The sequence below is a fragment of the Dreissena polymorpha genome, chromosome 13, assembly GCF_020536995.1.
Source record: "Dreissena polymorpha isolate Duluth1 chromosome 13, UMN_Dpol_1.0, whole genome shotgun sequence".
Lineage (NCBI taxonomy): Eukaryota > Metazoa > Mollusca > Bivalvia > Myida > Dreissenidae > Dreissena > Dreissena polymorpha.
Genome location: NC_068367.1, coordinates 5,666,032 through 5,678,982, shown reverse-complemented (window position 1 = coordinate 5,678,982; position 12,951 = coordinate 5,666,032). Strand labels below are relative to the sequence as shown.

General features: G+C 35.6%; 1 protein-coding gene across 8 annotated transcripts; it reads left to right on the top strand.

Moving 5' to 3' along the window:
- Positions 1–1,701: 1,701 nt before the first annotated feature.
- On the top strand, positions 1,702–12,614 carry LOC127855432 (sepiapterin reductase-like). 8 transcript variants are annotated; one of them, XM_052391010.1, is made up of 5 exons: positions 1,736–1,812; positions 1,925–1,999; positions 3,265–3,826; positions 8,767–8,916; positions 10,436–12,613. In XM_052391010.1, exons 3-5 carry the CDS (start codon positions 3,301–3,303, stop codon positions 10,549–10,551), a joined length of 792 nt encoding a protein of 263 aa, XP_052246970.1. In that variant the 5' UTR covers positions 1,736–1,812; positions 1,925–1,999; positions 3,265–3,300; the 3' UTR covers positions 10,552–12,613. The 8 variants fall into 8 exon arrangements, with proteins under 8 accessions (XP_052246968.1, XP_052246970.1, XP_052246969.1 ...); XM_052391009.1 differs by adding an exon at positions 2,935–3,028 and having other exon boundaries at positions 1,744–1,999; positions 10,436–12,614; XM_052391012.1 differs by lacking the exon at positions 1,925–1,999 and adding an exon at positions 2,935–3,028 and having other exon boundaries at positions 1,774–1,812; positions 10,436–12,614.
- The last annotated feature ends 337 nt before the right edge of the window (positions 12,615–12,951 follow it).

Here is a 12,951-nt window from a genome sequence, read left to right as displayed (position 1 = left end):
GCAGTCAATACCACTATCTGCGCTGGCACTCATAAGACCTCCAAGTTCAAACCTTCGCACTACGGGGGTAGAGAGATTTCCAAACAATTCAGGAGGAATGTTCTCCAAAACCGACACATCCTCATTTATGACTCGGTACGAGGGCACAGGAGATGGTAGAAGACTGCTTTGTTCACTGTCTTCATTATTATCTGCCCGGTTTGTCTCATTAGGATTTTCTAATGGGATTGTAGCTTCAAAGTCAATGGTTGCGTTGTTATTCTGCGTTTTATCTAAGTCCTCCACTGTGAAACTGGCAGGAGGACCTGACCCATCCAGGTTATGTCTCAGTCTTACTGATTTCTTGCTTCTGCGAAGACTTGAGAAAATCCTTCTGGGGAAACCGCTGATTGTCTTTGATTCTCTTGAAGCCATGTCACATCTGAAATATAATTTGAACATGTGCGTGAAGGGTCGTCCCAGATTAGCCTATGCACTGTCTGCTTTTATTACATTGTATTTTTCTCTTTATAACAAAAATCCAATCCAATGCAGAATTCACTGGCTTATCTGGGAAGTCACTTAATGCAAATGCATAAAGACAGATTTTCATAGAACGAGGCTTATTTGCCATACCTGATATAGTGTTTTGGCAACATGTTTCTTACAAATATGGTTTAAAATTATTCAGAAAACCCATCAGTACATAAACAAACACATATTTATATCAACTAAAACTGCCTTCTTTTCTTCATAGGACAGCATTTAAACTATCCAGTACATTTTTGTACAGAAAATAACCAGTCTTAAAAATATGCACGGTGTTTGTAACGTTTCATGATGCAAGGTTTTCATGGGAATTACCTTATCAAATTTTGTATTTGCGTTTTTGTATGCTTTATTTTGGATTTTATTACGTATTTGGTTATTTTCATTGTGTAATAACGCAAATACGCTTATTGTTATCTAAAGCCCTGCTCAGCAAGTGACCTAATTATTCAATCTACCTTTCAGTAAAATAATTGGTTGCTTCTGTATTTACCAGAAAATTGAAAAACCAACACATTTTAACATGGCGTGGCATAACAATTGAAGGCCACCCACCTTGCTTTTCTGTTTTAAGCAAATTCCTCACTCAGTTGAGACATTTTGAAGACAGATATGGGGTCTGTTGGATGGTCAATTTTACAACAAAAAGGAAGTTTACTTTCCATTTTACATAATTATGTTTGTTGAAACTGAATTATGCTATGAACAAACATGAAAATAACCTTTTTATGATTTGTTCTTCTGTGTTTGTGTTTTGAATCGTTGCACAATAATCAAATTGGGTTTCCGTTAGAAAAGGGTTCGCTTTCAATTGCGTTTATTTCAATATGTATTCGTAAAATAACTATAAAAATAGTTCCTGAACACATAGGGGTTCCATTTATGTAAAAATAAGTCTTAGAACAATGATCTAAAACCTGAAAAGGTTCAACCGCCCCGGATAAATTGATTTATAACAAATAGCCCTCTACAACAGTTCAGTAGGACAGATTTACTAGTTACTTATAAAGCATAAAATATTAATGAAAATAAAGAACACTCACACATATCATCGTATTTCTTTATACATAATTTGATGAATTGTTTTGGGTAAAAATTAAAACAACAAAGAGTTCGAATTTCCCGTCAATTAAAAACAACAGCTGGTGCTCGTCTGGTATCGCTGTTGTGATCGTCTAATGAACGGATTTGTTAAGACTAAGCAGAACCCGTCTGTAGACAGAATATTGGATTTACGTAAAAAATAAAAGCGGTGTTTCACTTGTCAGATCGCGAAAAGCAGATGTGTGTCAAGTTGTATTCTATTAATTGTATTGATGATGTTTAAGCTCCGTTTTAACCTGTTATTTTACGTACAATTTAATACGACTTAGTTATAATCTTTATTTGTTTAGAGGATCAAAATGGTTTCTATTTCATCATTCGCACCATTACGTTTCATACCCGGGTTCATTCTTGTTCCTCTGTTAAGGTAAAATAGTTAAACATTATCTGAGGAGAAATTCTTACTTACAGCTGCAAGGCAAATGGCCAATTGTCCATAAAATGTAGGAAAGGAAAAACAAAGAGCACGACAGAATTTAATCTGGTTTTATGATGTATAGGACCTCACATTTAGCCCAGAATCTGAAGTAATCACATCACTTGTAAATAATATCCTACAGTGACCAATTATTAATATCAGGGCCAAAACACCAACTTTGGGGAAAGGGCCACAACCTTTTTTCGGGGAAGCAAAGACACAATTCTCTGTCTTTGGGGAGTGAACAATTCTGAGGTAGATTGGCAATTTAGAGAAAAATGCATGATTTTAAAGAAACTTTTGTAGGGGAAAGGGCTTTTTTGCTCATCAGTAATTAAGGTGTGGAGATGAAGCCATAAAAACTTGATTCTAGTAAGAAAGGTCTTAAATTAAATATAACTTTTAAGGGACTACAAATGCATGAAAATAGGTATCCAAGTGGTAAAGTGTTAAGTACATGAATAAAATAAATTGGGGCGGTCAAAAGCTATACATAGCTTATGTTATATACATGTTATTCTCATACCAACAATAAATAAATTTTGATTTGATTTGGCATACATGTTTTTATTACTATTTAAAGATTTTATTTAGGTCCAATCTTGAGGGGGTATTCTCTCTGGACATGCATATATCATCTGACAGGATGATTTAATTAAACATTTTTTGAAAAATAATTAAGGGACAAAGTAAAAGTATTTTTTAATGAATCAAATAAATGAGTGCTGTGTAACAGTCTGCTTCACTTAGCAATTTATGTTGCAATTTAATGCAGAGGACTTTGTAGTTGAAGTGAGTTATTTTAGTTGAAGTGAGTTTTTGAAATTCATTAAAACATGTTTTCGTCTTTTTTTATGTGTACCGGTATTTATTTTCAATCATAGTATTGGCAGTGAAACAAAATACTCAGAGTGCATGAGTGTGACGCCATCACGAATGTCTTGTTCTTAATGTTAACTAACTCGTTGATAATACCCGGTAGGTCCCCATCAATAACAGGTCTGTCCTGTCACCATACTATAATTCACTTTCTTAGCATTTAATTGAACACAAAAAGAAAAAAAGATTATTAAAAATTGATTAAATTACTCAATGGTTTAAGATGCTCCCTAGCAACAGAATGTTAACTTTTAAAGAAATTAAATCCTAGGGTTTTGTGACCAATTATATAAACGAGATTCATAAGTTATTCTTCTTTTCTTACTCCATTTCAGAACAACGAAGAACAAGCTTTCAGATTAAATCCCAGAATGAGTGGCACATTCTTCTTGAAGAAAACATTTTGCATCGTGACTGGGGCCAGCCAAGGCTATGGGGCCAGCCTGGCAGAGAAATTTGCTTCACTTTTACCGGCAAATTCAGCGCTGTTGCTTTTAGCTCGAAACGCAGACAAGCTTAAAGGTGTAACAGAAAAGATACACTGCCAAAGTCCCGATGTTAGTGTACATTTTCACAAATTTGACCAAAGTGTGTTGCAGGAATGTTCAACTGAAAATTTAAGAACTATAATAAATAAAAGTAACATCAGCCCATCAGATTTTGAGCAGTGTATAATCATTCACAATGCAGGCGTTATAGGTGATGTCACAAAGTTCACGTGGCAGATTAAAGATGCAGAGATGGTTGATCATGCCATGAAGGTCAATGTGACAGGTGCCATTCTTGTGAATACTGCATTCATGGAATGCTGTGATGGCACGGAGTCTATGGCCATCATTAATGTGTCGTCACTGGCTGCTATCCAGCCGTTTTCATCTTGGTCTATCTACTGTGCAGGTACTCATAGTCTAACTGATATATATTTTGATATCAAGAACAATTGAAATATTGAAAGATGATTTTTTTTAATTTAATTTACTTTTAATTGGAATTCTATTTTCATAGGAGGGTTTATTTTGGTCCACTTTTTGGGCTTTGAAAAAAAGAAGGTTTAAGTTTTAGTTAAATATAGTAAATAAGCTGTAAAATGCTATAAAATAAATACACTTTATATTTATTATTTAAAGTAATTAAAAATATTAATGAATCCACCCCCCACTGTAAGATATTTCAACTTCACCACTGGAAGGGCCCTGGACTATAGGAGTGTGAATATGCCCTGCATAATTTCCCATAACAGAGAGTATTTAGTTTGCAATCAGATAAAAAACAAACCAAGAGTAATCTGCATGATTATTGTCAAATAAAATAGCTAGGTTGATTTGGTATGTGTTTATTAAATGTACTGCACTAAATCAGTGCTTTCCACAGGAAATTTTTCAGGCGCCCCGGGGCTTATAGGGGTGGCTTAGGGAGGAATGTCTCCTCACTAAGTTGACTTTTTAGCTGGGCGTTTTCAGATAAAACCTGAGGTATTGTCATAGCCAGCTCGTCATGTCGTCCGCAGTCTGGCGACCGCGTCCGCTTCGTGCTAAAACCTTAACATTTTGGCTCTAAAATCAAATTGCTTCCACCTACAACTTTGAAACTTCATATGTAGATGCACCTTGATGAGTTCTACACGCCACACCCATTTTGGGGTCACTAGGTCAAAGGTCAAGGTCACTGTGACCTTTATAAAATTAATTCTGACAAGCTTTAATTTATTCAAAACTGCACCCGTAGCTGAGCGTGGCACCCGTTATGAGGTGCTCTTGTTTTAAATTTAACGTGTCAATTGATGTTCTGTGGTGCGTTACAACTCAAAGAAAAACGGCGTCAAAAGACGTCATTTGGTGCGCTATGACTCTTCAAGAAAACCCCGCAGCTATAAAGTCATTCATAAACAGGGTTGTCATTATTAACCGATTGCCGATCGAATTCATCGGTTAAAATTGCCAGAAAATCGGTTGTTTTTCCCGAATCTTTAAAATTGCGATCAGAAGTTTTGATCACGCAAACCGACAATAATTGACGAGGAATAAAAGTAGTAAAGTAGAGCGCGACACCCGGTTATTCAGTCAGTCCGTTAACTCGGCCTAAGAACTACTGTTTTCAATGAATTTCTCAGCGAGTGGCTAATATTGAATTTTCCAGCTGTCAATCAAATTCTTCTTGGTAAGCACGTCAACCAATCAGCGCTCAGGCAGCCGAATACACGCCGACCCCACGTGAAACTGTATCAAATAGCTGTACATTTCACAGATTATTACTGACCGTATTTCAACGAATGTAGCACTGTAGAGCGTAATTAACTAGTTTTTTTAGTTAGAATTTTTTTTCCACATATTAAAAAATGCTCTTCGATTTTCTACCAAGATAAAATCTCATCCTCGTCGCCATTATTGTGAAAATACTAAGCTCAGGCCGGGAATTGAATCCACGACCTCCAATGTGGTAGTCCGACACTTTAACCACGTCGCTGAAGAGCTAGCCCAACAGCAAGGCTGTTGGAAGTGACCTTACTTTTACTACAGATATTAGCGACCTCTGTGCTACGAAGTTGTTATTCAGCATCTAAATATTTAAGTCCACGCTTTCCTTGAGGAAGAAAGACGTGATGTTATACATGAAGTCTAATTTTGGCATGATTTTCATCTGTACATGAAAAACACGAGAAATGTGTCTCTGTTGCTAGAATTTTCTTAATTTTCCGTGAATAATGAAATCTGAAAATGATTTCAGATAACACATTTAATTATACGCATTTGAAAAATACTTAAATTAAATAATGCATTTTGTTATACAAATGGTCATAACACATAATATAATAAGTAGGTAAATAACGTGTTTTGAGATTGCCAAACTATGCATACATTTAGGTCTACATGCATGAATGACCTGACAAGTTATATCACGATACGGAATGAAAAGTACTCGGTAAAATTTAAAGAAAAATTTAAAGAAAGACGCGTTTTTATTTTCAGAAATTAACTTTCACTTTCGCAAACTTTTCTGAAAGGAGGTACATGTAACAGTTTAGATTGATTCGTTCATTTTTCGTAATTACTAAATATAAAACGGTTCTCAATGCTCTCAAATCGCGTCACGTGATTCACTCATGTTCAATTTGAATTCCCCAATCCCACAATTCAATTTGTATATGCACTTGCGTTAAATGGCGGACGACATTCATCGTCAATATTGGCCGTAATTTGGTTTTGATAAAAAAGAAATCGTAATAATACTGGTTTATCGGGTAATGGATAGAATTGAAACATGCAAAGATCTATCAATATACATGTAATATGTTTTTACATTGTACAGTATACTAAAAATGTGAAAATCTTAAAATTTTCTGTTCTTTTTATACCTCAATTTTACTTTTTTATGCTCTGAGAATAGCAGTATTTTGTCCCTAAAATGTCTAGAATTTGTTTTCGGTCGGGGGGCTTTGCCCCCCTGACCCCCTAACAGGGCCTTGCCCTGGACCTACAAGGGGGCCTAAGCGGCCCCTTGACCCCCAGCCCAATCGGTTACTATTCCAAAATAATCCTTTGTTAACAATCATAATGACAACCCTGCATAAAGTAATTTGTTTAATAATTGTTTTAAAATTTCCAGCAAAGATAGTAAAATCCTGTCTCGAAAGATTCTTCAATACGTCCGCAGGCTTTTTCCGCCCTATGCCACGGGTCCGAAATTCGGCCCCATTCCCAATGCAAATCTGGTTGTTTTTTTCCCAATTGCAAAAAAAATTCCCAATTCAAAAAAAAAAACAAAAATTTTTTTTTTTTTTTTTTTTTTTTTTTTACCCTTTAAATATATAAGTTGACCTGATCTGGTGTAGAAAATAGAAAGTATTGCATAATTAAATTATCTGTTGCCTTGAATTTGTTTTAAGAACTGTAAAATATGTTAATGATTATTTAAGACTTTCCTTTTTTTCCTCAAAATCCGGCGCTTCTCGCGATTTTTTTCACCTCAAAAAGGCCAAGCCTTTTCCCCAAATTCAGATTAAAAAACCTGCACTAATCACACACGTTCATAATATTTTGTAAAATTTTAATAATAAGTTATCAAAATAGTCGTTATTTACCAGTTAACGGCTTCTTTGAAATATAAGAAACACTGTTTTAAATAATTTACATGCGATAATTTTTCCCAATTGAGCCAATTTTGCGATTAATTTTTTTCCCAAAATGGGGGTTTTCATGACGCGAAATTCCCAAAATTCCAGTGTGGCGTTTTCCCAAAATGGAGCGGAAAAAGCCTGGTCCGTATCAATCTGACACTAACACTGCATAATTACTACTTTTCAAGTTTCTATTCATTACCCGATAATCCCAATTTTTTAAAGCACTTTCTGGTAAAAATTGATGATAAACTCAATAATTTCTATAACAACAAACATTGCCATTTTTCTGAAATATCAAATAAATTTCGGCATAAGTGACTATTTATAGATTTGATGAAATATTGCCACTGAACATGCGTAAATCGCCTTACATGGTGTGTGCTTGTTAATAAAACGCTCAATACTCACACACTTTCTATGCTCATGATGCGAAGTTGTACATGCTGCATAATTTTCGCGCCATTTTTATCGAGACAAAGGGTCAACACGAAATAAATAATCACTGTTTATTTGAAGCAAGAATCTGCTAATGTAGAGTTAACATTTACATCCGGAAGTTGGTTTTGGATTACAAATTTAATTATGCTAATTTGAGATATCAAGAAAACATTAACAGTTGCGTAATGAATTCAACGATAATTTGTTAAAACACTTAAATCGAGTCGAGTAAATGCTTTGACATAATTATCCATGAAATGCACAACTTCCACGAGGATTACAGCCATCATCAGTCTTCTAAGTAACTGGACAAGATTTCTGTGGTAATTACATGTACGTCACGAGTCGTCTGCATTAACTGAAGGTAGTGCCTGCCTACGTCTGCTGTCGCTTATACAAAGCGTATGCTCTCATTGGCCAATATTGATTTTCCAAAACAGTGATACTCCGCCCTTAAGGGGTGCTTTAGTTGGGTAAAGCATTAGATGGAGTTGACAGAGGATCGTAAATCGGCTTTCAAATTTTTTGGCGAAGTCAATATCGCTTTCATCTTTATTATGGCTAGTTGCAGTTACAGCCAAAATACACTGATAGGAAAATTTTAAGCGCCCCGCAGACTCAGATTTTGAAATTCAAGTGCCCCGGTGAGGGACCATTAAATGGTCTGTGGAAAGCACTGTAAATTATTTAGTGATTGGTCAGTCATAAACTTTATGAGTAACCATTCACTAAATAATTTATGACAGTATGATTTAATAAACGAGTCTTACGCATTGTTTATTTTATTCAGTGTTTTTTTCTCAACTTTTTGGGAATAGGGCAGAGTCACTTTGGATAGGGAAAAATAGCGGCGTTTTTACTCAAATTGGGAAAGAAGTTATGTTGTTGTTTTGCTAATACATGCTTCAAAATTGAGAATAGAAGAAGTGTTGTTGTTCTTTTGTTAAAAAAATGCTTCAAAATAGAGAATATTAGTGATTTCAATATTATATTAACTAAGGTTCAACTTATAGACCTGGTTGGGAACTAAATGTTTAAATAAAACAAAACAAAAACATTAAACAACTTCAGAAACCTTTACAAAGGGTCTTTCTGATGTAGGCCCCTTCCTCCAGTCCAAGAGAAGGCTCCTTTCCCAGAAATGAATTTGTTCAAGCTTACTTTAGGAAATGTCTTCCCCTTTTTCAGTTGTGTCGATATTTTTTTTAATGGAAGGCCAGGCCCTTCCTCAAATCAAAGAAAAAAAGCCCTGAAATCAAGTAATAATATTTGTGATTTTCAGGCAAGGCTGCCAGGGATATGTACTTCCAAGTTGTGGCTACTGAGAAAGAGGCAGTCCGGGTCCTCAACTGGGGCCCAGGGCCCCTGGACACTGACATGCAGGCCCGTTGTAGAGAGTGTGCTGATGACAACATACGGCAGTACTTCACAGGTACACAGAACACTTGAGCCTCACTCTGGGAAAACGGGCTTAAATGCATGTGTGTGTAAAGTGTCGTCCAAAATTAGCCTGTTCAGTTCCCACAGACCAATCAGGAACGACACTTTATGTCTAGACTGGTTTTTTTTTAGAAGAGACTTTCTTTAAATAATACTTGTAATTACCTTAAAAGCGGAAAGTGTTATTCCTGATTAGCCTGTGCAGACTGAACTGGCTTATTTGGCACAATACTCTACACACATGCAGATGACGATATTTAATTTTGTGTGGTTAAACTTAACCCTTTACCACTCAGATACTCACTTTTACGCGTGTGTAGTCTGTTACTATACGCGTGTGTAGTCTGTTACTATACGCGTGTGTAGTCTGTTACTATACGCGTGTGTAGTCTGTTACTATACGCGTGTGTAGTCTGTTACTATACGCGTGTGTAGTCTGTTACTATACGCGTGTGTAGTCTGTTACTATACGCGTGTGTAGTCTGTTACTATATGCGTGTGTAGTCTGTTACTAAAGTTTTAGTAAATCAAATTACTTTTTTTAAATTTAATACCTTTCTTGCTAGATTCAAGTTTTAAATGCTTAGTTTTAAACCCTAAAATATTGAAGAAGAGCAAACAGTGTAAAACCTGAACAGACTGTGAGTTACTTGCAGACTATTCTGCTTTTATGCTAGTTGCATATAACAATTTTGTCCATTTAGCATGTTTGTCTAAAGAAAGTTCCATTTGACTCGAACACTTAATCACCTTTAAATGAACAACAAAAAAAAGGAATTTGAAGTTAAATTTGGCTAAATAACATTTTTAGATTGTGAAATAGTTGAAAATACTAATAAATGATACCACATTTGTTTCACTCTAGTTGGATCCAAGAATGTGTCATTTAATAAATTTATAAGGGTTATGTATGAAAAGTAAGGTGTTCAAGATATAGATATTCAATTAAGCTTGTGTTATTATATTGATCTGGCTAAAAGTGGAATATAATACATGTACAATGTAACAATCAAATCAATAGATATCAAATACCATCAGCTGTTTTATCTTGGATAAAAAAATTATTAAGTGTTTTTTTAGCATTTATAATGTTATCAGTATTTTTGAGATTTATTCTGTAACTCTATTTGCATTATTTATGTAATTGCAGGTACAGTTATTATTCTTATACTTTTTAGGCTTATATCACTCTCATAAAACTGTGTCACATTATAACATATGAGACTTGTTCTGGGAAAACTGGGCTTAATGCGTGTGTTTTAAGTGTTGTCCAAGATTAGCCTGCGCTGTCCACACCAGCTAATCAGGGATGGGACTTTCTGCCAAAACTGGATTTTTGCTAAGAAGAGACTTCCTTTAAAAGAAAATTACCCCGGAACCATCAAAACAGAAAGTGCTGTGCCTGATTAGCCTGTGCAGACTGGGATGACATGCCCATGCATTTAGCCCAGTTTTCACAGAAGGGGACACAAATGTCTTCTTCTTCTCACAAACCTGCCCCTTCTTTACAGATGCATACAAGCAAGGCAAGCTGCTGAGTTGTGAGGAATCTGCAGACAAACTGGTCATTGTACTAGACAGGAATGACTACAAATCTGGCTCGCACATTGATGTGTACGATGTCTAGACAGGAATGACTACAAATGTGGCTCACACATTGATGTGTACGATGTCTAGACAGGAATTACTACAAATGGCTCGCACATTGATGTGTAGGATATCTAGTCAGGAATGACTACAAATCTATTGATGTGTATGATGTCTAGACAGGAATGACTACAAATCTGGCTTGCACATTGATGTGTACGATGTCTAGACAGGAAAAACTACAAATCTGGCTCGCACGTTGATGTGTACGATGTTGAGGCATGAATAGACAGGTGCTGTAGGCTTCAATGCTGTCTGAACTCTAAAAGGCCTATTTCATTCCTTTATTTATTTTCCCCACCCCCAATCCTGTGTAAAATATCCCTATGTATTGGTAAGAATTATTATAGTCAGATTTCTAGTTCATTCTTGAAAACAATAGTTATATTAATATATAGAGAATTATAGGTTAGTGTTGATTAAAGATCAGATTTATCATGCGAGGCTTAGGGAAAAAAAGCATGAGCCTTGGCGAGTGCTTTTTTGTTTTCGTGCTGATCATGATAAACCTGATCTATAATCAACACTAATCTATCATTCTATTTATCCCACTTTTTATTCAGTAAACCTTTTTATTTAAACTAAATTAGTTTAACTGGATAATTTCGCTGGATTTTAAAGTCATTTTTTCGAAAAAATGACGTCATTTTGTGCCGTGGTTTACAGCAGAAATTTAATCAAAGGGGCTTTAATCAACCAAATTCACTGTAAAAGTGGGATAAATATCCATACTGACATGCTATAATTGTATAGTGATGTATTTTACAACCTAGTCAATTTTCTATTGAGCCTTAAGCTCATGTACATAGCGTTGAATCATTGAATTTTACACACAATTGGTTCATTTTGAGACAATCTTTATTTTGCATGGTTCTGGACAGGGAAACATTTTTATGGTTACTTTTTTGCCTTACACGAATTTACTCTTGTGTTTGTGTAAATTATTTATTGCGTTTTTAGCTCACCTGAGCGATAGCTCGAGGTGAGCTATTGTGATCACTCAGCGTCCGGCGTCCGTCAGTCCGTCCGTCCGTAAACAATTTGTAAACATCTTCTTCTACTAAACCATTGAGCCAATTTCAACTAAATTTCATGTGGAGCAGCTCTAGGTCATGGGACAAAAGAATTGTTAAAAAAAATTTGATCACATAACCAAGATGGCCGCCATGACCATATATGGTAAAAACCTTAAAAAATCTTCTTGTCAGAAACCGCTCATCAGATTTTCAAAAAATTTCACAGGGATGACCTTTGAGGGCTCCCCTGAAAAAGTTGTTCAAAGAAATTTGATTCGTCAAAAAACATGGCCGCAGGAGCTCGTTGAACTTTGCATGTTTATTCGTTTTTGCCTATTTTGTGAAAACTTTCAAAAATCTTCCACATTTTTTGTCCGATCCTATCCAAATTTGCACAGTGTCTTTATATCAATGAGGAAACGAACCCTACAAAAAATGAGCATTATTGGTCCATGAAGTACAGAATTACCTCCCCTTGAATTGAGAAAATGGTGTTTATGCAATAAAGTCCAAATTTTTCATCCAATTCTTTCCAAACTTGTAAGGATTTAGCATGGTTCAAACAAGGGAAACAACTACGGTTTATGCATGTTCTTTTTATTACAGATTTGCCTCCCTTTAATTCATTCAAAATCTCATTTTACAGCAGAGATTCCAAATCTGACCTGTAAATGAGCCCCATATTTACTGCTGGTGCTATGTTACCTTTTCCCATTTGATCATTCTTAAGTATTGGTCTTGTAATGCTGCTACTGCTACTGCTACTGCTACTGCTACTACTACTACTACTACTACTACTACTACTACTACTACTACTACTACTGCTACTACTACTTCTACTACTACTACTACTACTACTACTACTTCTACTACTACTACCACTACTACTACTACTACTACTACTACTACTACTACTACTACTACTACTACTACTACTAGTACTACTACTACTAGTACTACTACCACCACCACCACCACCACCACCACCACCACCACGTCTACTATTACTACTTCTACTACTACTGCCACTACAACTACTACTTTACCACTACTACTACTACTAATACTACTACTACCACTTAGACTACTACACTACTACTACTACTAGACTAACGACTACTTCTACTACTACTACTACGACTACTTCTACTACTACTACTACTACTACTACAACTACTATTACTACTACTACTACTACGACTAACTACGTACTACTTATACTACTACTACTACTACTACTACTACTACGACAACCACCACCACCACCACCACCACCACCACATTCACAGTGACAAAAAACGTATTCACACAATGGCTGCTACTACAACTTTATAGCCAATAGGGGGGCATGCATGTTTTACAAA

Excerpts from the sequence above, each read along its gene's own strand:
- LOC127855432 (XM_052391006.1), top strand. The coding sequence starts at position 2,807 with ATGTTGCAATTTAATGCAGAGGACTTTGTAGTTGAA. Across the intron at positions 2,843-3,264 it reads CAGAGGACTTTGTAGTTGAA|AACAACGAAGAACAAGCTTT; the intron begins GTGAGTTATTTT and ends ACTCCATTTCAG. Across the intron at positions 3,827-8,766 it reads TTGGTCTATCTACTGTGCAG|GCAAGGCTGCCAGGGATATG; the intron begins GTACTCATAGTC and ends TGTGATTTTCAG.